At 41.4% G+C, this 24485-nt stretch overlaps 3 protein-coding genes across 5 annotated transcripts in view; 2 read left to right on the forward strand and 1 right to left on the reverse strand.

Annotated features, from left to right (window-relative positions):
• The window catches only part of LOC137273295 (rab GTPase-activating protein 1-like), a 42179-nt gene extending 36429 nt beyond the window's left edge, over positions 1 to 5750 (reverse strand). Inside the window, exon 1 of one of the 2 annotated variants that reach the window (XM_067805847.1) lies at positions 5646 to 5750. The gene's annotated coding sequence lies outside the window, so the exon portion shown is untranslated. The remainder of the gene's footprint in view (positions 1 to 5645) is intronic. The other variant, XM_067805848.1, reaches the window with a different exon arrangement.
• Positions 5751 to 8838: 3088 nt separating this feature from the next.
• On the forward strand, positions 8839 to 11540 carry LOC137273296 (tubulin alpha-2/alpha-4 chain-like). Its single transcript, XM_067805850.1, has 3 exons — positions 8839 to 8974; positions 9779 to 10080; positions 10710 to 11540. The coding sequence occupies exons 1-3, from the start codon at positions 8854 to 8856 to the stop codon at positions 11538 to 11540; spliced, it is 1254 nt and encodes a 417-aa protein (XP_067661951.1). The 5' UTR covers positions 8839 to 8853.
• Positions 11541 to 12837: 1297 nt separating this feature from the next.
• LOC137273297 (uncharacterized) lies at positions 12838 to 23445 on the forward strand. 2 transcript variants are annotated; one of them, XM_067805851.1, is made up of 14 exons: positions 12838 to 12980; positions 13733 to 13781; positions 14329 to 14598; positions 15131 to 15320; positions 16965 to 17087; positions 17697 to 17819; positions 18050 to 18172; positions 18403 to 18525; positions 18835 to 18957; positions 19376 to 19498; positions 20177 to 20299; positions 20912 to 20994; positions 22094 to 22264; positions 22821 to 23445. In XM_067805851.1, the coding sequence occupies exons 1-14, from the start codon at positions 12912 to 12914 to the stop codon at positions 22844 to 22846; spliced, it is 1719 nt and encodes a 572-aa protein (XP_067661952.1). In that variant the 5' UTR covers positions 12838 to 12911; the 3' UTR covers positions 22847 to 23445. The 2 variants fall into 2 exon arrangements, with proteins under 2 accessions (XP_067661952.1, XP_067661953.1); XM_067805852.1 differs by lacking the exon at positions 20177 to 20299 and having other exon boundaries at positions 12894 to 12980.
• The last annotated feature ends 1040 nt before the right edge of the window (positions 23446 to 24485 follow it).

Here is a 24485-nt window from a genome sequence, read left to right on the forward strand (position 1 = left end):
GACGTATATTTATGTCTTTGAGGTACTCAAGAATTTATTTGGACACATTCAAAAATCAATTCCTGTTTACAATTAACAAAAACTGTGAAGGATGTTTGAAGCTGAAGTGACAAGCAATCGATCGAACAATCTGAGCAAAATAATTCACACTCAGACACACAAACCCCTGTGTACTGCATTTGTCCAGTTTTCCATGAGATTTACAATTGTAAATGTACAATGATACATCACCTTATATCATAAATGTTACATCAGGCAATGATAATTTATGGTTTAAGTTGTGCCACTGACAATATTCACTGAGCGTCCAAGTATGAATAAACCATGGTAACACATAATGACCAAATGTACCACTCTTACCTGGCAAAACGTTCGAAGTCATCATCACTGTAACTATGGCAACCATACCCACAAATAGCCACCAAATGTCCTTTGACTTCCACAAGTTAACTCAATCCACAGAAATTGTCTACATGTGCATCAACCATACTATTTCCAGTGAACATATCCTTTCAAAGAATAAACACAAACACACACAAACTGGATGTCTATTACAGAAGCAAACTGAATCCCACAAAACACTGACCATGCTCCCAATGGTACTCTAAGACGATGATAGTAAAACTCATAGTATCCAAAGCTTTTTCCAGCAAAACAATATTATAATAACATCTGATGTCACCAGTATTAAGCAACAGAGCTCTGGCAACAGCTGTGGGTTGTATCCACCACCAGTCGCTAGTGACACACACATGATCCAGCATCACAGCTCCAGTTACCCCGAACATGCTGATCACATTACAAAACAACTCACAGAACACAGGGCTGTAAACATTAACTCGATCACTTCCAAAGTTCACAAGAGATCATGTTAGTCCACATGTATAATCACTGCAGTATGCAAAAATTGAAGCTATGTTGACCGAGTCTCAAGGTTGTGCATAACAAATGTGACACTAACTTATCTATTGTTTTCTGGCCTAGTTTTAGAAAATATAAAACTCTCAAGGATTGGGACAGAGAACTTTGCCGTTTGGGCCGTTTTCAGGATTAGTAGCCATTTTCTGAATTTAGAAAGGGCCACTGCCCATGTATCAATAATAAACTTCAAAATTTTAATGCGCCATTTCTTATTCTAATGTGCAAATGGCCCACGGACCCTGCCTTTCCCAGTCCCTGAAACAAACATTATGAATACAGATGTTCTTTCATCTTTGATGAAAATGCAAATGGGCCAAACTTATGGTGACAGCCCATGCCAAAAGACCTTGCCCAGACTAGACACACACTGTGTCACAGGCCAAAAAACAGAACAGTAAGAACATATGTCTAGCCTTGACTTCAGCAAACCTGAACGGGGGCATTATGTGGGGATATGTTTGCCTAGATCTCAAGTTAAACACAGGTTGCTAACATTTCACAGCAATATAGTTTTGAAAACCATTGCATTGTTCCGTGGTATAACACATCAACTTCCAATTATAAATGTGATAAATGTACAAATATTCAATCTCAGTAATATATTTAACATGTTACCATGATTACAACATTTGATGATTATTCGTCTATTCACTATTTTAGGTTCAACTGTTTAGTCACAGTTTCATTTGAACATGACATCACTGAACCGATAAAGTCTACCAAAGAAGACGCTCTCCCACAGTTGTTACACTTGACCCTGGCTTCAGACCACAGCTTCAAGTCGGATACTGCTCAGAGGTCTGCCACCATGATTATAATTAGGATATTGAATTCGATACTACATGTGAAGATCTATGTCAGAATTTGTCTTCTGCACACCATACTTGGTTAGTACAGATCAATACTTGCATAGAACAATGCTCATGATGTCAATCACAGAATTATCTGATCATGTACTTACAGACTTCCATTATCAGATTACATATCTGGAGAATTGCAGGGAGAAAAAAAACAAAATGGACACAAAAAAAATCAAGAGTGGGGTACATATCCACATTTTTTCACATTTTTTTCTTTTTGGGCGTTGGCGAGGCAAAGGGTGGGGGTTTAGATTGTTTAAACGCCCTGAACTTCCCCGCCCCTCCACACTTGAAACGCAAACTGTTCCTATCAATTTGTTGACTTTCCCATTGTAAAACCTACATAGATACGTTTCAAATGTCCCTCATGTTACTCAAGAACAGTGCCCTAGTTCCTTGGTGACACATGAACAATGGGCTGGCACTTACGTCACCTTTGCACTGAACTCCACAGCTGGTGAGACAATGTTCACCATACTTAATGCAACACGCTGGTATTCCATTCTTACACCCCCTCAAATGATCAATGATTTAACCCGATACAAAACAAAAGTCTTGTCTTGGAAATAAACATATTTTAGTACAGTAAAAAGGTTCATGAAGTATATTCATAAATCATATCAATATTTCAATATACTTGACCCATGTCATTTATTCTGAATCTCACTATTTCACTTCAATATCATGCCATCAAGTTGATTAGCAATGACAAGAATGACAAAATGTGAAACAAACTGAGCAAGTCATTTCAGTTATTCAACCTGTTTAATGCCTTGCTCATTGCATATGAAGCAATTATGAAAAATAATCCTGAATGGGCAAACCAATCTAGTGGTTGATATCATAAGCATCCATCTATAAAATACTAACTGACTGAATGTGGTGTTATGCTGCTTTCACAAGTTTTAGCAATATTCCTGCAATATTACAGCAGGAGACACAAGAATATGGTTCCTACATTGCACCCATGTGGGGAATCAAACCTGGGTCTTCAGCATGACGGGCAAATGCTCTAACCACTGGGCTATCCCACGCGAACCAATCCCTGAATTAAGGACAGACTATTGGCTGAACAAATGCTGAAGCCTAAGAACTAACCAGTCAAGCTGGAATACAATTGATATGATTTCTAATCAAAACCAAGCAAACTTGCATTCCAAATAAGAAGACTCTCATTTGCTACCTACTTGCCCTAAAGATAAGAAATACACCAGATGAACTGATCCAGGTTCTCAGCTGTATACTCCCCAAGATGTGGAGAATGAAATTAAGTGCACTTACCTGATTGACCCACTGTTCAGGGCGATAAACTAACAATGATCCCTTTGACCATTCATTAGGATGTGGATTTGGGTCTTTATAAACATTTTAAATATAAAATCTGAAAGGCGCAGAAAAGTCTGATTCAACAATTGGTAAGAGTTCAAATTGTACATGGTGGTGAATATTTCGCATATATCATATTTGACTAAATAAACTGGTGGAAATCCAGGAAAATATGTACAAAATGTAAGTGCTTGTGGTTCTGTTGCACAATATTACTACTACTAACCAGCAAACACGACAAAATGTGACAAAGTCCAGTATTCCAAGAATTCCTATCCACATCCTGATCACATGTATACAAGCTGCTTTATGCTGTTGTTACAGAACAATTCCTAAGGATGGATTACTACAAAATTACAATGACTGACAATAGACAGCCTTGGCATGGAGGAAAACCATTGTGGAACTTACATCCAACCAAACAAGTATTCACTTAGTATTCACTGACTGATTATATGTCCCATTTCCCCATTGTTACATGGATTTTCACTTAGAAAAGTAACAAACAACAAAGACACAGGCCAAAAAATGAATTGCAATATATTTGCAACACAGGTATATGTTTGACTCTGAACATTGCAACATATTAGCAAAATGTTTGACAGTGACTGACACTGATTGTTCATGCAGATCCTAATTATCAGCATGATCTGTCACAATTTGTAATCATACAAATAGGTACTTGGTGGGAAAATGAACTCAAAAATAAACATGATTAAATAACTGGTTCAATAATATGATTTATGGAATGTCAATGAAACATGTCACTCATCACCTATCCCTATCTCCATATCCTACATAATCCCACATATATTTAATACAGAAATATCTTTTTTGAATGAATTCCAAACAAAACAAAATTTTAGAAACCACTATACTGGAATGCAGAAGCTGAGAAAGAAAAAATATTGTCAGAAAATCATTCTGCACTATACAGATATGCATATGTTGTCAATATTGCACAGTTCTGTAACTGCATGATCAGATTTGACCCCTGTAAGGATAACTAGCACCACTAGAAACAATTCCTGACATGTTTGTTGTACAAGTACACAGCTCGTGGTATGTACCACGTATTCAATCCTGTTGCAATAATGTCAAACACAAAACACAAGTGCTTTAAGTTTAAACAGATAATCTAAAATGTCTTATACAAACAGATCTTCCTCCTGAAGATGAGTGACATATCATGTATGATGTCCAATTCATTTCGATTACCATTGCTAACCCTATCTTAGTACAACGGAGAATAAACTAGGAGCCTTGATACCTACATAAAGTCAGCAAATTGACATGGATTATGCTGATCAATACATGTTTATGCTGCACTTGATTGCCTCAAGTTTAGCATGTTTAGTAGGTGTCAAATACATGTATGAAGCAGAAATATCACTGGATATTATCAATAATCCATTGTAGTGTCTCATCATGGATTATCATACTTGTCTGCTTATCATGTGTACAGTGCATGGTTGTTTTTGACAGCTATGGTCATGAAGATCTGTTTTCATCAAACCAATCAATAGAAATTTTAGTTTGTGTTAATTATGATTTCACAAGTATATCCTTCGCCAAATCAAACTGGGTACACAAGGGTAATTTCAGCCTGACATCCAATGCTCATCATATTCACCTATGTCTATGATACACATTAATAATGAAAAGTCATTATGTAAATGAAAATATATGGATGTCATGTATTAACTAAAATAATCTTTGCTCAGCACAATAAGTTTCTTATATTCCTGCCATTATCCTGATTACATTTGTTTCAGCCATTCCTTCTCTACCTATTTTCTCATCATGCTCATTAACCATGTACTTCTGTCTTAAAAAAGGCTTTAAAAGAAAACAGATTAAAAAACAATTCATATAATGTAAATAGAAAATCATTGGAGGAATTGTGGTTAAAGCAGTTGGCAGTTGTTTTTCAAATATGAAGTCTATCTATTTCTGAATAACAGTATACAGCAGTATATACTGTCTGCTTATATTCCCACCCACACTTTCTAGTCTCGTTGCAGAATGTATTGACACATCCTTCATGTCTCAACCGCCGACATTTTCAGGTTGGCCATTATTTTTTTTTTATCAAATTCATCACATTAATTTTCATGTCTTACATCTTTATCATCATGTGCTGTCAACTTCCCCGAGAGACCTACAAATACAATAATGATTAAGATTCCCACCGTTAGCTTTCCTGGTTGATATTTCATTACCATTATCACATTGATAATATTTTCGAATAATTATTTATGCTGCATGAACATTATGACACGAATCGATACAGATAAATGCAAGATGTCACTTATAATGCACAACGTTCCGTCATAAAAATACCGAACAGACGTAGACCCAAATAGTTGTAATCTGTAAACAAGGAACTTGATGTTGCTGACAAGCCAAGTGACAGACGGTGGAAAAATTGGCATTATAATTACATCAAAACAAAGCGAACCTGCTATGAAAAAATGGGGCATATGCTCTTAACAATAAGTGTAAATCGTTCATAATTTACTAGTCAGACTCTCTTACCGATCAATCATTCTAATTCCATCTGACAATGTTTGACAGGTGAAATGTTCCACTGTCTTGCCAAGAATCATAACAAATTACACATGGCCGAACATTTTCGCAGAGGGCGCTGCACAGATGACGTGATGACGTCACTTCTACTTCCGCAGTTTAGTGACGGATGCGTCTGTAAAATATGAATAGCATCTCATATTCACAAATGACGAGGACTGCTATGTTAGCATGACACTGAATGGTTATCTGTATGAATCAGCTTCAGGACAGATCAACTCGTTCATGAACAAAGCTGACTGACTCATACACAAAACTAGATTTACAGCGGGACATATGAGAAACCGACAAAGTGTTCAAAACCAAAATTTATGTGGTCATAACGTTAGAGTAGAAAGTGAAGTAGGGTCAAGAGCGTAATGTAAGAAATCATACGTTATCACGGGAACTAGTGAGCGAAAAGAGTACCTTATTCTGATTGGTAGCCTGAGAATCACTCATGTAGGTGTTGGCATGAGAAGTAGGCATAAAAGTGTCTCTTCACCTCAAAACGATCGTAGCGTTAAGGCGATCGTAACTCCCATACTTTAACATAGACTTACGACAGTCGTAGCGTTACGATCGCTTTGTGGAACGAGGGCCACAATACGAGAAACATATGGATCAGTGGTTGTAACTCGTAACTAAGCATTACTGTTTGATGTGTTGTTTAACACCTCTACCCAGTATTCCAACTATATGGCGACGTTCCGTAAGCATAATCGAGGCTTAGACAACAAACAATCCAGTGATTAACAGCATGAGCACCGATTTGTTGCTGAGCACCCAATTGGGATACGGTGGTATGTATCAAACAGCGGGCCCGACCACCTGATCCCGTTAGTCACCTCGACCTATGGGTTACTGAACACTAGCTTATTCTCACCCGGATGTAAGCATTAATATTAAATCACATTTTCCTCAGACGCCCACATGAGAGTATCGTCCAAATTGGGTCACCCAAGTTCAGATATTTGGTGGAAGTATTGTCATTGTGTCGGGGTTTATGTGCAGGGGATTTTCACAGCTGTTCACATCACATGGTGGGTGCATGCCCGTTAATGTGAGAGAGGATCCGTGAATGTCTGGGTTAGAATTTAGGCCTTCAGTAACCCACGATTGTCGTAAGAAGCGACTAAATGGCTCGGGTGATCAGGCTCGCTGACTTGGTTGACCCATGTCATCGGTTCCCAGCTGCGTAGAGCGGTGCTAATGCTGTTGATTACAGAATTGTCTGGTCCAGCCTCGATTATTTACGGACCGCCGGCCGCCACATGGACATTGATATTGATACGGATATTGATGACTGCGGCGTAAAATTAAACTCACCCACTCCTTAATGAGGGAAACGTTTACCAGTATTGCTGTACTTGTTTATTGTCTACTAAAGGAAAATATTACAGTTCTTAAGCAGCTTTTTATATAGGCAGGTTTTGACTATACAGTGCTTTTCCGGATGACCTCAGAAGACATTTACGCCTCTCAGCAGTATTTCAGCTATATGGCGGATTGCCGTAAATAATCGAATCTGGACCATACAATCCAGTGATCAGCAACGTGAGCATTGATCGACAGGTCATGTGTTTGGACGTTAGAATCAAACATGTTGCTAATGTGTTTCAACACCTTTTTTCGCTGTATTTGACAATGTTTCCTTTCAGTCAAACTCAACGACTATCGAATCAGTTGCTTCATTGCATATGTTCAAACGTGTTGCATGTGCACACAAAACGTTGTATTTATCTTAGAGAATAAATCCCTTAACCACTTTTAACAATATGTAAGCCTAAAGGTGACGGAACAAACTTTATGGATGGTCAACGTCTTTATTTTCACAATAGCAACGTTTCGGTATGGATTCTTATACCGTTTTCAAGTATAAGAATCCATACCGAAACGTCGCTATTGTGAAAATAACCTTCAGCTCAGCAACTTCTAAAATGCCTCTAAAACAGAATATGTAAGCCTATTAAATTTTAAGGGCGTTCCCATTTATTTGTTAAAGTACATACGCGAAAAATGCCCATGGTCATATTTCAGGGAACTTGCAGACTGCTGAAGTATTCCGCGATAGAATACTAACCTTTGATATATCAAAAAGAGAGAAAAACGATAATCCTATTTTACCATCCGAATGATACCTTAAAAGGATACAACAGACAGCTATTGGTAAATATGATGAACTTTTGGGTAGCGTAGTGATTGCGTTCGCTCGTCGTGCGAAAGGTCTGGGTTCGGATCTCACCATGGGTGATATTGCTGGAATAATGGTGATAGCAACATAAAACTCAATTTCTAATTAGAAAGCAACGTTTCAAAATTAATGTTACTTTAACTGTTCCTGTTCTGATTAACCAACACAGAGATATATATCAAAACAAGGTAACATATATGTGTACCATCATGTTCCGTTTCGGCAAATACTGCAGAAAGTAATCAATTTTCCATCACTGAGAAAGTTATTCTTTGTCACACGTTCGCTTGTCTGATCTCCAGCGACACGGCGGCGCGGACATAGAGATAGCTTTCGTTCCGCCATGACGTCATCTAATGACGTCACATAGTCTAGTATACGTCGTGTGGGTTTTGAAAACCTTCAGTTGAGAGTTGTTTGCGAGGCACGTTACACGTTTCGTTGCGACTCGTTCTCAGAGCCCGTTGAAGGTAGCAAGATTAGATCAACAAAATGGTGAGAAAATCTTTCACAGCTGTTTCCTACTCATGCGTTATCGGACTGGATGTGGTTATGTCCTATTCTGAGAAATTTAGTTTAATTTATCAAGACAATCGTCTTAGGCTTGATAAATGACTATGTTTCTACCAACCCTCCACCGTTTTAGTCAAAGTATCGAACTTTTGACACGTCTCCGAAACGCTGTTCACTGGCTTAAACGTTACTGATTTTATTATTATCACCGTAGGTTAGGATTGGAAACGTTTTCAATTTGTGTCGTTTGAACAATTGATCACTTGGCGCCTTTCTACCTAAAGTAACTTTATTCTTCAGAACCAGACGGTATTTTGCTGTCTTATCTATACGAAAACCAAAGTTTGACAAAGATATTCCTGCTTCCAGAGAGAGTGTATTTCAATCCACGTGGGTCAAGCCGGTGTGCAGATCGGCAATGCATGCTGGGAGTTGTACTGCCTTGAACATGGCATCCAGCCTGATGGTCAAATGCCCTCTGACAAGACCATCGGGGGCGGCGACGACTCCTTCAACACCTTCTTCAGCGAGACCGGAGCGGGGAAACACGTCCCCAGGGCAGTGTTCGTTGACCTGGAACCCACCGTTGTTGGTAGGCCCACGAAGCAGACCCGTAGATGTTGTATATTTTATCAGTCCTGCAGAAACATGTAACCAATTTTCGTTAAAAACAAACCATATAATTTCAATGGTTTGCTACTGAAACTACAGTTTACACTCACATGGGTTCAGAATAAACGTGGAAGCGAAAGTACCTTAAACGGTCCAGGTGGACTACTTGACCTTTGTGAGTTCCTGCGCTGGCACAATCTTAAAATTACAGGTATTGTAAATTCGGAGTGATCGCGATCATAGATCTCGGCTACATTCGCCTTGCAGGCGGTGGGGTAGCTTAGTGGTTAAAAGCGTCCTCTCGTCACACCGAAGACCCGGGTTCGATTCCCTACATCGGTACAGTAATATTGCTACGAGCGGCGTAAGGCCACTTGCACTTGTCGGCTAAGGATCTGGGTTAGAATTGGTCTTCAGCTACCTACCCGTTCCTCAAAATGACAGTTGATCAAGTGAATGTCTTGTCGAATCAACTAACCATTGACAAACAGGTGAGGTCTGACATAGCTGCACTTCTCAGTAAGTGCCTATATATTACCTTCGGCATGACCGATCGTGAACCAATGGCACTAAATGTTTCAAATATTTTGAAAAAATCATAGTATGAAAAAAAAACGCCTGCTCAAAAGATATACTGAAAAAACGTCCTTATAGCATAAAAGTCAAGCAAAGTCTTTATTGTAGCATAAAACAACTATCACTCAAATGTGTCAGTTTCCTTGATGATAATGGGAGGAATCTGTTTTGTTTACACCTACTAATGTCTACCATTTCTCTGTTTCAGATGAGGTTCGTACTGGCACCTACCGCCAGCTGTTCCACCCCGAACAGCTCATCACCGGCAAGGAGGACGCCGCCAACAACTACGCCCGTGGTCACTACACCATCGGCAAGGAGATTGTCGACCTCGTTCTTGACCGCATCAGGAAGTTGGCTGACCAGTGCACTGGACTCCAGGGCTTCCTTATCTTCCACAGCTTTGGTGGCGGCACTGGCTCCGGCTTCGCGTCCCTGCTGATGGAGAGACTGTCTGTGGACTATGGGAAGAAGTCCAAGCTAGAGTTTGCCATCTATCCAGCTCCCCAGGTAACATATGTCCCTCCTCGAGGATATGTCAATAAGTACATCACCAAATGAAGTCAGCTGCTACAAGTGTAGAAATGACAGCAGTAGTTATTGTAACAAACACCAATGGCCATACAGGCTTGAAGGGAAGGATGAGAGGAGTAGTTTAGTTTTAGAAATAGGTTTCACACATTGTCCCATGTGTGGAATCGAACCTGAGCCTTCAGCTTCTGATTTAGCCACTAGGCTACCTCACTATACCCCTAAAGGCTTGAAAAAAAGCTTTGTGTTTTGTGACTAGCTTGAATAACCTTGAAATAGTACAAAATGGCATATGCTTATTGATAACAAACATTGAATTAGCGATTAGTCCGATGTCTTTGTTGTGGGGAAAAACAATTTTTTGGGGAAAGTCAGAGTTTTGAATCAATTATCTTCTTCATACCTCCTTACTTTACGCAGACGGGCTGCCTAACGGGAATTCAAATGCCACAGTGCTATCTCGCCATGCCGCCACTTTAACTTGACAAGTTTTGAGAAGTGCAGAAAACTCTCATCAACAAGCTAATGTTTAACAATGTATGTCATTTATGTCAAGGACAGAAGCAGTTAAGATAATTAACTAATATGGGTAAATGTTTTCTTCCTAGGTGTCCACAGCTGTTGTTGAGCCTTACAACTCCATTTTGACCACCCATACCACCTTGGAGCACTCCGACTGCGCCTTCATGGTTGACAACGAGGCCATCTACGATATCTGCAGGCGTAATCTTGACATCGAGCGTCCTACCTACACCAACCTCAACCGTCTGATTGGCCAGATTGTCAGCTCCATCACTGCCTCCCTGCGTTTTGATGGTGCCCTGAACGTGGATCTCACAGAGTTCCAGACCAACTTGGTGCCCTACCCACGTATCCATTTCCCTCTGGTCACCTACGCACCGGTCATCTCGGCTGAGAAGGCCTACCATGAGCAGTTGTCTGTGGCCGAGATCACCAACGCTTGTTTCGAGCCCGCCAACCAGATGGTCAAATGTGATCCCCGTCACGGCAAGTACATGGCCTGTTGCATGTTGTACCGTGGTGATGTCGTCCCCAAGGATGTCAACGCGGCCATTGCCACCATTAAGACTAAGAGAACCATTCAGTTCGTCGACTGGTGCCCCACTGGATTCAAGGTCGGCATCAACTACCAGCCACCAACAGTTGTCCCCGGTGGTGACCTGGCCAAAGTCCAGAGAGCCGTCTGCATGTTGAGCAACACCACGGCTATTGCCGAGGCTTGGGCTCGTCTTGACCACAAGTTCGATCTGATGTACGCCAAGCGTGCCTTCGTCCACTGGTACGTGGGTGAGGGTATGGAGGAGGGAGAGTTCTCCGAGGCCCGTGAAGACTTGGCTGCCTTGGAGAAGGATTATGAGGAGGTTGGAGTCGACTCTGTTGAAGGCGAGGGAGAGGAGGAGGGTGGTGATGAGTATTAGATAAAAAGCTCAACCTGTACTCCTCAAAACTGATTAAAAAACATGTTAACATTCAGAATCTTCTTATTTATTTTAGACCTGTCCGGCCGTCTGCACTTATTTCTGTAATAGCATTTGAACAATAACCAACAAGATGAGAGAAAGAAAGAGTAAATGAGTGATGGTTTCATGGTAAATTGTACGTGCACCGGTGACAAAAAGCATTGTACGGAGAGTAATGTGAGCCGTGTTTCAATTCACATTACCAGGTCTCAGATGAGCTTTGTTTCAACATACAATGAGCGATCTTTTTGAATTTACCTTCCCTTCACTAATCCACTAGGTACGCTGATCCGGACGGTCCAACCTTTAACTGACAACGCATGTTGTATGCGCGATGGGCGCCAGACGTATAACCATTCACATACTTCACATTCTTCCTTCAGGACACTATAAACCAACACGAAATGGTTAGATGCAGAGGTCTGTGTGATGTACTCGATACACTGACAGTGCCACAATCAGTTCCATTAGGCTACACCATCATTCCAAAACATGGGTATACAGAATGTCAAGTCACAAGAATAAAAATTCGAAATTTCTGAGATCAGTGTTGTGTATGGTCGTTATCTGTATGTTAGAAATGTTTCTGTCATGTCGTAGTCTAACGAAACGTCTCGGCAAAACACCAGTATGGGGCGGTTGTCATTACTCTTTTTCAGACACGTCATTTCCGATAATACTAATTACTCCAAAGTTTCGAATTCCTTTGGCATCTATGTTATTCGCTGCCTCACTGTGGAATACTAGAATACTCGCACATTTTAGAAGTAACTTTACTGCTAAAGAATACGGTTCTGTAAAGAGTTACCTCCCCTGTTTCAGATTTTGTGTACACAATATAACGGCCCTTCTTCATCCATGACGTTACATCTGCAGTGGAGACATTGCATTTGTATCTGATAATTAGGAAAGATGTAGGAAATTTACCCACAGGACTGGCTGGTCAAATTTGTACAAGTCCTGCCAAATCTAGCCTGTACTCCGTAAATAAATAAAACAGCATTTCAAGACTTAAAACTGGTTTCTTTTATTTTCAGCTAACACTTAATATTCACACGCAGAGCACACGCAGACGCCCACATTTTCCACTTTCACTCTGTGTATAAGGGCGGAGGTTCAGGCTTTACGTCGAAAACCCGAGTTCGATTCCTCACGTGTACAGTGGAATATTGCTGAAAGCGTTTTAAAACCATACCCACTCAATCACTACGTACCTATATGTCCGATGTTGTCTGTCTCAGACTAGTTCACGGTGAATCCCCGGTCTCATCACTGCTGATGACTTATCACACCAGATAACCGTCGGACTTTGACAACAATACAACCAAGATGTCTACGTCAGGGTCGGTGGTCGTGGTGTTTATGTGCATTGTGCTTACATGTCAAGCTAGGGTGGATGTAAGTAAGACACTTATGTAGACATAGTTCCACTGTAACATCACAATGCCTCAGAGTATATGTAATCTACCACTGTATCGATTAGAGAAGTGACAATGTATACATTTCTGATGTATCACATACATTGCGAAATGTTGAACTCTATTACGCGTGAGGCTTCAGGGTTAGACTTTCACTACCCATGTGTATAATGAGACGAGACCAACATGAGTCAGGGTTTGTGACAAAAAATCTGGTTGCTGCTTGTCGTATACAGAACGGATGATCGATGTCAACAACCTTATTGTCTGCTCCCGACTCGATCATTGCCAACCTGAGATGATATAGCTTGAATAGTACTCAGAGGGGCGTTAAAAACAAGCAAACAAACCTGCTGGGTAATGCGTAGTTTATGCTGGTTATGGTGTTCATCATCAGTGACGATGAGTATCATAGATGCTAAAAAATATCTCTACTTAATCAGAATAAGTGTGGAGAATACCATCCAGCCTCGTTGCCGTACTTTGTTTCTTGTCTGTGTGTACTGTCCGCTGCATCTCATAAAGGGTGGGTATGTCATGTAATACCCCTTACAATCTGGTTACACGGGTTGCCCGTTCAACTGAGACGCCGCAAATTGCTGTATAGTTGCGTCCGTTTGAACCAACGGGAGCCTTTGATTGTGGATTTGAATTCTGCTTTCCTTCTACATGTACATCCATCTTGATATGAAAGATATAGTGTTAAAAGCGGCGTTATCTGTGTTGTGACAGGTTGACATCCCCCGACAAGCTGATGTAGATGACCCAGCAAAGGAAATGTGTATGTATTGTATAACCAACACATGCAGCAGAGCCCGAATTGCTACTAGTAAAGACAGTTTAGGGAATATTCCATTTTGGGGTGATATTATTTGAGTGGGTGTGTGAGTTAAAATGGTATATGGGAATCAGGTTGTACGATCGTAAATGGATTTAGAAAATGATGATTCCATTCAAGTGCAAGTAAGTTCGTGCAAAGACGTCTATTTCTTGGAACTGACAAGAGTCTTGCATGATGAGATCGTAAACATGGTCGGGGTAAAATTCGAAATTCACAGTAAATCTTGTTAGGTCTGTAAATTTCTGTGATAAAAAACAGGCTGAAAGTTGGGGTTTTTGAGGAGGGGTGTGGAGGGAGTGGTTAACCTCTTTCACCAATGGCGTCTGAACGGCTAGGTGCATGTTAGAAGTTTGAGCGAGACAGGCCTTTGTATCACAGACTTTTAACGTGTCACGGTCTGTAAGTTATTAGGAGACTACAGAATCGATTTGGTCGACCAAAGTCGACAGACATATATCTCAACACAACCTCACTGTCTCGTCCGCAGCTCCACAGCACTACGTCACGGTTTCGGCACCCGCTGGCACCATCACCAGCCCCGGTTACCCCGGGAAATACCCACCGAACCTCTCCAGCGTTCTCTTGTCCATCGGCGTCCCCTTCGACAAGACCGAGGGCTACGTGATCCTCCACTTCACCCGGTTCGACATTCAGATGTGCCCCTTCTGCAACTGTGACTACCTCTTTATCGACTCCTTGAAAACGTCACTATGCGGGGACAGCCTCCCACCAAGCTACGTCAACAACACTATCATTAGTGAGTGTGGTGATGCAATATACCATACAATGGGGGCGACCGCCGCCGAGTTATTGAATGTTTGACTGAAAATACAGCATACAGGGTGACCACCATGAAATATAAAATGTACATACCTTCCTATGTCGAGGTGAAACATAAAGCTTAAGTTGTGTACTCCCCTGGGAGATGGTTGGTGTCCTTACAGTTAAAAGACCGCTTTACTCTATTTTCTAGGGTTTTCTACTTATTTGTGGGGCGGCTGGATAGCTTAGAGATTTTCTCGTTCTTTCGTGATAACAATGTGTGCAGCCCATTTTTGTGTTCCCCGCCGTTACGTTGCTCGAATGTTTCTAAAAGTCGGCGTAAAACCAGACGCACTCACTCACTCACTCACTCAATCGTAGCGGTAGCTACTACAAATGACGCAGACTTTTAGTATTTTGCGTTTCTATATCTCTAGGCATTTTGTCATGCTTTCTGTGGCATTTCAGATAGACACATTACAATGCAGCCATGTGGTGTTCAGGTATATGGTACCATTTTGTTTCAGTTCCGAGAAGCGAGATCAGGAACGACCTCATCACGCTCAGTTTCCGGTCTGATTCCCGTGAGGAGCACTCCGGCTTCGTCATCGACTATGAAGTGCACGTGCACAGACCTGGACAAGCCCAGACGACCATGCCTGCGTGCCCTTTGATAACCTGCTCCTCTTGTCCATCAGGAGAGGTCCCTGAGATAAGGTATACGTACATAACCTCACGATGATGACGATGTTGATGATGAGGTTTTAAACAGATCTGTTGACGATGTTGGTGTCACACATAAAGTTGTAAGGAGATCTGTTGGCGTTGACGTATCATGCGGCGTTGTACGTACATCTGCTGGTGATGTTGTCTCGCATGAAATTGCGAGTAGATCTGTTAAACACAAGTAATGTCGTCTCCCACGACGTTTCATGTAAATATGTAAGGAGTTATCCATTGATGATGTTACAAGCTTTGATGAAGATGTTTGTGTCTTTCCTTTCCTTTCCAGTGGAGGCTGGTTTTTGAGCGTCCAGTGTGTAATGAACCTGTCCAGTGTGTAATGAACCTGCCCAGTGTGTAATGAACCTGTCCAGTGTGTAATGAACCTGTCCAATGTGTAATGAACCTGCCCAGTGTGTAATGAACCTGTCCAGTGTGTAATGAACCTGCCCAGTGTGTAATGAACTTGTCCAGTGTGTAATGAACCTGCCCAGTGTGTAATGAACCTGTCCAGTGTGTAATGAACCTGTCCAGTGTGTAATGAACCTGCCCAGTGTGTAATGAACCTGCCCAGTGTGTAATGAACCTGCCCAGTGTGTAATGAACCTGCCCAGTGTGTAATGAACCTGCCCAGTGTGTAATGAACCTGCCCAATGTGTAATGAACCTGCCCAGTGTGTAATGAACCTGTCCAGTGTGTAATGAAGAAACTGTAGCACTAGCCCTTCCACTATAGTACTGTCGGAAATAGAAGAAAAAGAACCTGTTTTTCGGCTGTTACTCTGTATCCCACAAATTTACACAACTGCAAATAGGATATGTCGAAATAACTAACTTCGGCCTAACTGCGCATTCAGTGGGGTGCGTAAGAAGATATCCAGGAGAGCATGTTTACTCGTAAAATCGGACAAAACGTGGAAAAATACGAAAAGCTGCAAAAAAGCAATAGATCAGACTGTAGATGACAATGTGGTCGCTCAATCATCATGCGCTGTCAATTAAATGTCTCAAAATATACAGGTGGCATGACCACCGGAGATCGACGTGACGGGATATCATTTGTAAATTGTTATCATACGCCGTGTATTTCCCCAGTTTAATTCATATCTTAGCTGATATCTCTATCCCCCATCCCGACCCCAACCATCGTCTGCTACACCCGTCCTGGGTTTGCTTTGTTGTTTCTTTCAATAGTGATAGTGAGACTCCATTGTAGCAACATCCTTCATAGTTTCAGCATGAAAGTTATTATTTTTTACGACAGCTATCCTTTATAATGAAGCTAAGACTAATTTCAAAATGGACATTTAAAAATGCCCGGTATAGATAATACAATTGTATTGCACACTAATTTGCGAAAAAAATTCACATTGCTCATTTCTGCACTAATCTGTCCTCAGTAAAGTCCTTTTTTCATGTTTCCTATCTACCTACTGGTGTAAGTGTAGTTAGGCCGAACGTATTTTAACAGATATTTCACACTTTAGCATATCAACTACATGAATTGTAGAGATCAACGGGAAGAAAACAGTTGTTTCTTGGGTTTTCCTATTTCCGACAGTACTTTGGTTTTGTGTGTGATACGTGAGAATGAACACTTTAATGTTGATGCGTTTTCTTTCTTGTTGCAAATGTTCAGCCACACACTGCCTTGTCCGAAGTGTGTGTGCACTGCGCTGAAAACATCCACCAAATCCCCATCTTCCAGGTGCCCCGTGCTCACCTGCCCCAGTTGCCCCCCGGGGCAAATCCCAGAAAGACAGTGAGTTTCACATATCACCAGGGTATTGTTACGTGTTTTAAGCTGAACGTAAAAAAGTTGGCCGAGAGTCAATCCCTAAAGAGCTAGGTTTGATACCAACAGCCGACAAAGCAACACGATATAATTATCAATTGTAGTCTATAAATATTATCGCACAAGAGAGAGTAGAAGAAACATTGTAAATGATATCTCACACAATGTTCTAACTGGATCTGTAAACAGTGTTGGTACACATGCTGGCAAAGATGTTGTTTTCCTTTGAAAGTTGTTGTAAGTTCCATAGAAAAAGTTTTTTCCCCATGCATCAAGCTGTCATTAAATCTACTGGATATGTAGCTGTCATGGGATCAGCTTATGAGTTACAGTCAGCTTTCAGTTACACATTACCGTGTTCGACAAGTGTGTGCACCGCGGTGACACCTCCCACCTTTTTTGTGTAAAAAGCTTTCACCCCATCTAGAAAGAAATGGGTTTCAATAAATTACGTATAACACCAGACTGGGAATATATAATATATATATATGCGTTATGACAATATCTGTTGGCGATGTCGCCTCAAGCGACGATATAACTAGATGTTTCACGGTGTTTTTGTCTTCCGGCGTTCAGCTACACATTACCGTGTTCGACATGTGTGTGCACCGCGGTGACGCCTTCCACCAAACTCCCGCCCTCCAAGTGTCCCGTCCTCACCTGCCCCACATGCCCCCAGGGGCAGACCACTGAAATACGGTGGGTATCGTACATTATCTTGGCATCTAGTTAAAAATTACGTTCATAGTGTGTAAAAAGCTTTCACCCCATCTCCTAGAAAGAAATGAGTTGCAGTAAAATACGTATAACACCAGACTGAGAAGATATAATATACATATATACGTTGTGACAATATCTGTTGGCGATGTCGCCTCAAACGACGATATAACTAGATGTTTCACGGTGTTTTTGTCTTCCACGACGTTCAGCTACACATTACCGTGTTCGACATGTGTGTGCACCGCGGTGACGCCTTCCACCAAACTCCCGCCCTCCAAGTGTCCCGTCCTCACCTGCCCCACATGCCCCCAGGGGCAGACCACTGAAATACGGTGGGTATCGTACATTATCTTAGCATCTAGTTAAAAATTACGTTCATAGTGTGTAAAAAGCTTTCACCCCATCTCCTAGAAAGATATGAGTTGCAGTAAAATACGTATAACACCAGACTGAGAAGATATAATATACATATATACGTTGTGACAATATCTGTTGGCGATGTCGCCTCAAACGACGATATAACTAGATGTTTCACGGTGTTTTTGTCTTCCACGACGTTCAGCTACACATTACCGTGTTCGACATGTGTGTGCACCGCGGTGACGCCTTCCACCAAACTCCCGCCCTCCAAGTGTCCCGTCCTCACCTGCCCCACATGCCCCCAGGGGCAGACCACTGAAATACGGTGGGTATCGTACATTATCTTAGCATCTAGTTAAAAATTACGTTCATAGTGTGTAAAAAGCTTTCACCCCATCTCCTAGAAAGAAATGAGTTGCAGCAGATTACGTATAGCACCAGACTGAGAAGATATAATATACATATATACGTTGTGACAATATCTATTGGCGATGTCGCCTCAAACGACGATATAACTAGATGTTTCACGATGTTTTTGTCTTCCACGACATTGCTAATTGATCTGTAGACGATGTAGTTGTTTAACGTTATTCTTGAAATTTTTTTTGTCCCAATTCACATTTTAAACTTTCAGCTACACATTACCGTGTTCGACATGTGTGTGCACCGCGGTGACGCCTTCCACCAAACTCCCGCCCTCCAAATGTCCCGTCCTCACCTGCCCCACGTGCCCCCAGGGGCAGACCTCTGAAATACGGTGGGTATCGTACATTATCTTGGCATCTAGTTAAAAAACAACGTTCACACTGCGTAAAACATATTCTCGTCATCTCCTAGAAAGAAAGGAGTTTCAGTATATTACGTATAGTAAGCAACTGAGAATAAATTCATCATATATAAGTGGTGAGGCAATGTGTTGACGATGTTGCCTTACACGAGGTTGTAAGCAGATCTGTTGGTGATGTTGCCTTACTCGAGGTTGTAAGCAGATCTGTTGGCGATGTCGCCTTACACGAGGCTGTAAGTAGATCTGCTGGCGATGTTGTAGCACACGAGGTTGTAGGTTGATCTGTTGACCATGTTGTTGTTTGTTAGTGAATCTGTAGACGATATAGCAGTTTAACGTTTGAACTCTTGAAGAACTATTTATCACACTTCACATTTTAAACTTTCAGTTACACATCACCGTGTTCGACATGTGTGTGCACCGCGGTGACACCTTCCACCAAAGTCCCGCCCTCCAGGTGCCCCGTCCTCACCTGCCCCACGTGCCCCCAGGGGCAGACCTCTGAAATACGGTGGGTATCCTTTCATGTTAGCAATGTGTAAAAACCTCTCCGGAGTGAAATTAATCACGTATGATATTACACTGGAATGTGGGAATATGTATTATACATACGTGATAAGGAAATCAGCTAACAGTGCCACATTTACAGGGTGCTACTAGTGGCTATCATGATTATATGGGAGATTTAACCATACAATTGTGTTCCATGCGACTGTAAGCAGGCATGTTCAGGATGCTTTTGTCCCAAGCGTTCTTCAGAGTTGATCTGTGGGTGACGCTGATATCCCACATGATGTAGTTGATAAATCACGAGACGTAGTAACGAGTTCTGTTTACGGTGTTGTCTTACACGATGGTGCGTGTAAACCTGTTGGTGTAGTCACACAAAGTCTCCCATTATGTTGTAGCAGATCTGTTGAGTACGTCGTCGTTGCACATGTTGGTGTAAATAGATCAGTTGACTGACGATGTACGTGTCTCCTAACCCGTTGCAGATTTCATCTCTTGATGCACAGGCAAAATGTAGCGCAAATGGGGTTGTGCAACAAAGCGAATATGACTAGCGAATCTGTAAAGACTAGTCATTTTCTCTTTGTTGCGTAAACCTATTTGCGCTACAGTTAGTCTGTGGCTGATGATGTGAATTTTAGATCCATATGCCACACTTCTTATCTTAACTTCTATTTAGCTACACATCACCGTGTTCGACGTGTGTGTGCACCGCGGTGACACCTTCCACCCCACTACCCTCCTCTAAGTGCCCTGTGGTCATCTGCCCTGCGTGCCCCCCATGGCTCAAAGCCGAAACACTGTGAGTATCCTGTGGGAAAAGGGGTCTTATTTAAGTATAATTCATTCCAGTATCGGGGCGGTGGGGTAGCCTAGTGGTTAAAGCGTTCGCTCGTCACGCCGAAGACCCGGGTTCGATTCCCCACATGGATACAATGTGTGAGGCCCATTTTCTGGTGTCCCCCGCCGTGATATCACTGGAATATTGCTGAAAGCGGCGTAAAACCAAACTCACTCACATTTCAGTATCTATGGAGACCGAAAGCACCGGTCTCTTCGGGCATTTCAGACAATGTTACAATCGACCCTTGCTACTTTGACTAGTTTATATTTAATACATTAGTCCTTTCTTCACGCATCGCTTCAGAATAGTAACGTTTAACACAACGCCGTTCGTTACGTATGACTTTCAATAAACTCTAATAGCATTATATTTTCTCCTTAGATCGTAGCTATGAAAACTTTTTCCTGAAACATGATATTTGCTTAATGACGGGTCCATTGGTTGCACGTGATTTTCACCTTTGATCTTAACCCGTGGATGTCTAAAATCAAAATATGTTGCTTCAGAAAACTGAAAGTTTGATAACTTGGAAAATTCCACTGTTACACACTGAAATGTCTCGGGTTCCAGGTACGACCAGGCGTGTCCCAGATGTACCTGCGTCCATTTCTACACTTCCAGTGCTCCCCTACAGAGTAAAACTACAACAGCAGGTTGGGCATAAAGCAGAAATTGTTTCGTGCACCGTAGTTTGGCTGGACATATATAATTCGTACAACATGGAACAGGTAGATTCTGCGTGTTATAAAAATAGATTAAATCGGATTACCTCAAAAGAGGACGATTCCGGGTACGACGAAAAAATTATAACGGAAAGAACCACAAAGACAAGTTCCTGACACCACAAAACGGGTAAATTCCGGATACCATTTAGCAGGTAAGGTCTGGATAAAATAAAAGACTTAAATTCTGGGTGTCATGGAAGAGGTTTATTTAGGATTCCATGAAACAGGTGCATTCTGGGTACTGGGAAATAGTTTTAGGCTCGATGCCATTACACTGGTAGATTCAGATTACAGTGAAGTGCACGATGTTGGTCATGGGCAAACTCGAAGCGGATTCTTAGGACACTAATGTCTGCTCATAGGCATTTGTGCTCACTGCTCTAACTGTGGTATATACGGCTCAGCATGATTTGTTATACTGCTGTTGTGAATTTCACTATAGCAGTGTAACGGATAATAATTAGTCAAAGTTTACTTAAACTGATCAAAAGTCGGTCTTAAGGTAGAAAACCCAGTCAGTTCCGATATTACTCATAGCAGATCAACCACACAATCTTTTTCGTGGCCCCGGGAATAATACCTGAAATGTAGCATTCATCTATGGGTCGTCGGAAGTAAGTCCTGATGTGCAATATTCACTCATGTGGCACAGCAAAATGAGTCCTGAGACATATAGTAGTTATATAATATGGACCGGATGTAGTTCTTTAAACGCAGTGTTCACGTGATACATCGTCTAGCCTGTCGTACAGTCCCTAACCACATTATTTTCCCAACTAACAGGCAGTCCATTTAGCAAGTCTGTATTTCTTCCGGTTCTGAATCTCCCTTCTCACTGGGGCTCATTTTCAATTTGAAAGATTTTAGTGTTTTTTGTCTCCGTCAAAATTATATATTCAGAGACTAAGTGTCAGTCAAGCAGTAAGTCCTGAAATGTAGTTTACAGCCAGTGGCACAGAAAGTTATTCCTGGCACGTTGTAGTCAGGGGATGTAGTCAATGTTTCAGTGTTGTATATGACGTTGCAGCAGGAGGACGACCACTGATGCTGTTACAGATGCTGCAGAATGTTGCACACCGCGCGGAAACTCTGGAGTACGCTGCACGTGACATGAAGGAGGAGATGAGGATCGCCATTAATCTCTTGCTACAATCTCCGATCAGTCAGTCAAGCGATTCTCAGCAGCAGATTCAAGAGGGTAGGTAAACGGAGATTCAATTAAAATATACTGTGTTTGTTTCCGTGTAAATCAAACTTGATTGAAATGTTGTTAGATTGTGTCCATTAAACCGTCACCCATTCTCGTAACAGTTAACAGTACGTTAACTGGTTCAAGTGAGTGAATTAAAGTCTGACGTGGTATCGGCATTGTTTCATGTTACCAGAGACCATATATAGGCTCTCATGTTACCAAGTAAAAATTGTGTATATTTGTGTGAAAATAGACAAATGCGTTCAGTATCAAAGTTAGACGTCTAAAATTCGCAGTCACACTCATGTATAAATGCGATTTTAGGTATCTTTCATGAGTTTTTATTTTACACTTGTGATTCTCTTAAGCAACTGAAAAAAAAATCGAAAATTTCAATTTAGTGGTTTTAGCTGTTATAATGGACGAATAGGCCCAGGCTTTGAAGCGATGAATATGGTACCTGTATTCAATAATGGTTTTCCAATAACATGATCACTGTATACTTTTGAAGGAGTGATTTGAGCGATAAATACAAATTTGCTGAATCCCCCTTCTATGACAGATACACCCAAGCTTCCACAGTGTTGAGGACGTCAAGCTCCCGACAGTGTAGTTCTCCAACCGACCTTCAACCCACGTGACCTGCGTTATGCGATGAGATTGTGTACAAGTGAGGCAACGGACAACATCCAGTACTAGACCCACATGTGTCCCGGTGCCATATAAACAATAGTGCCAAAGTTCATATATCCTTCTTATTATCTTCTTTCTGACATATAGAAGAGCACGGAGACCAGTGATGTTTTATGGTGAAATGGATAGTTGCGCCCTATCACCTGTCAATCCAAATCCAGTGGTTAGTATTTTGGATATGATAATGCTTTATACATTGACTGGAGTTAGATGTATTTCTAATGAAAAACTTCACAGTAGATATATGTGTGGTATCCGGGTTATTGGTACCATATATTTATCATGGCAAACTGAGTACAGTGAACGGTTTTATGACACTGTCACCAACCTCACATTTGAAACATTTTGAACACGATACCAATTATGTGAAATCTGCACCCAGAATTATTGTCTTACTTTCGGATTAGTCCATATTAATCCATGCTCTGTGAATAATGAACATACTCGGGTTTTCTACGTCATTCCTCTCAGAGAATAAATTCTTTCACCACAAATATCAGTATGGATGATTATCTTTTTATTTACACATATCTGAATGCACAATGTCATTTACAAAGTGGTCATATGTAACACATGTTATAAATGGGATTGCACTTTCTCAGTGAAGTACAGAATCTAGTTCTTTGTGGGGTTTAGTCCCTTCCGGAACTGGAATCCACGCCTTCAGAGTCAGGCACCTAATCGTTCAAATAGATCATGTGGTACACTAATCTGAAACTTCATTGATACAACCATCTTTCCGATCAGTGTATTCCATGCGCATGGTCTGTCCTATCACTAGTGTTGGACATGATTGGGCGTTGGTTCACTTCTTTTATGAGACACGTCACTGTGATTTGGAACCTCTAAATGGTTAATTGAAGAAACACTCCGATGTCCTGTTTGGATAAAGAATCATTATGCAAGATGGAACATGTTTTCAAAGAGAATTTTAAATCATTGCAAATCTCTGAGCACTAGTTTACAGGCGCTCATCTAAGAATGACGTCATATCTTGTGTGTTGCATTTCTCGGTCGAGCAGAAGCACCAGACTACACCCTCGTTTTCGTTCTCGATACATCCGGTTCGCTGCAGGTCTTCCGGTAAGTAGTGTCCCTTTGAGCACCCACGGTAGATAACTGGGAAGAGACAGGATGAGTTAGGAAAGGATGTCTCCGTTGTGCTGCAGTTAAGCACCAAACAAACTCACACCATTCCATTATCAGATCTGGACCAGGACAGTCTTTGGTTGTGAAAGCACGAAAGTCGACAAGTGACCGGTAGCCACCCAAAAGGCAGTTATAATGGGTACCCGGAAGGGTGAAATGGGAGTTTCGCTTTAAACGCTAATTTCTCATATCGATATTCCTAAGCAGTGTGCCAAATTGGTCCCATTTTGTTAGGCAGTCGGGCTAGCTATGCTTGAAAGTTACTGGTCTACAAAATAATTCACTTCCCGAGAATTAAATGTGGAAACTAAGCAAAAGATAACGAAAACAGATGAGATTATATTTACATGTATATTATTTTATATACACGGCTTTCATCATCATG

This window comes from Haliotis asinina, chromosome 2, assembly GCF_037392515.1.
Source record: "Haliotis asinina isolate JCU_RB_2024 chromosome 2, JCU_Hal_asi_v2, whole genome shotgun sequence".
NCBI classification, from domain to species: domain Eukaryota; kingdom Metazoa; phylum Mollusca; class Gastropoda; order Lepetellida; family Haliotidae; genus Haliotis; species Haliotis asinina.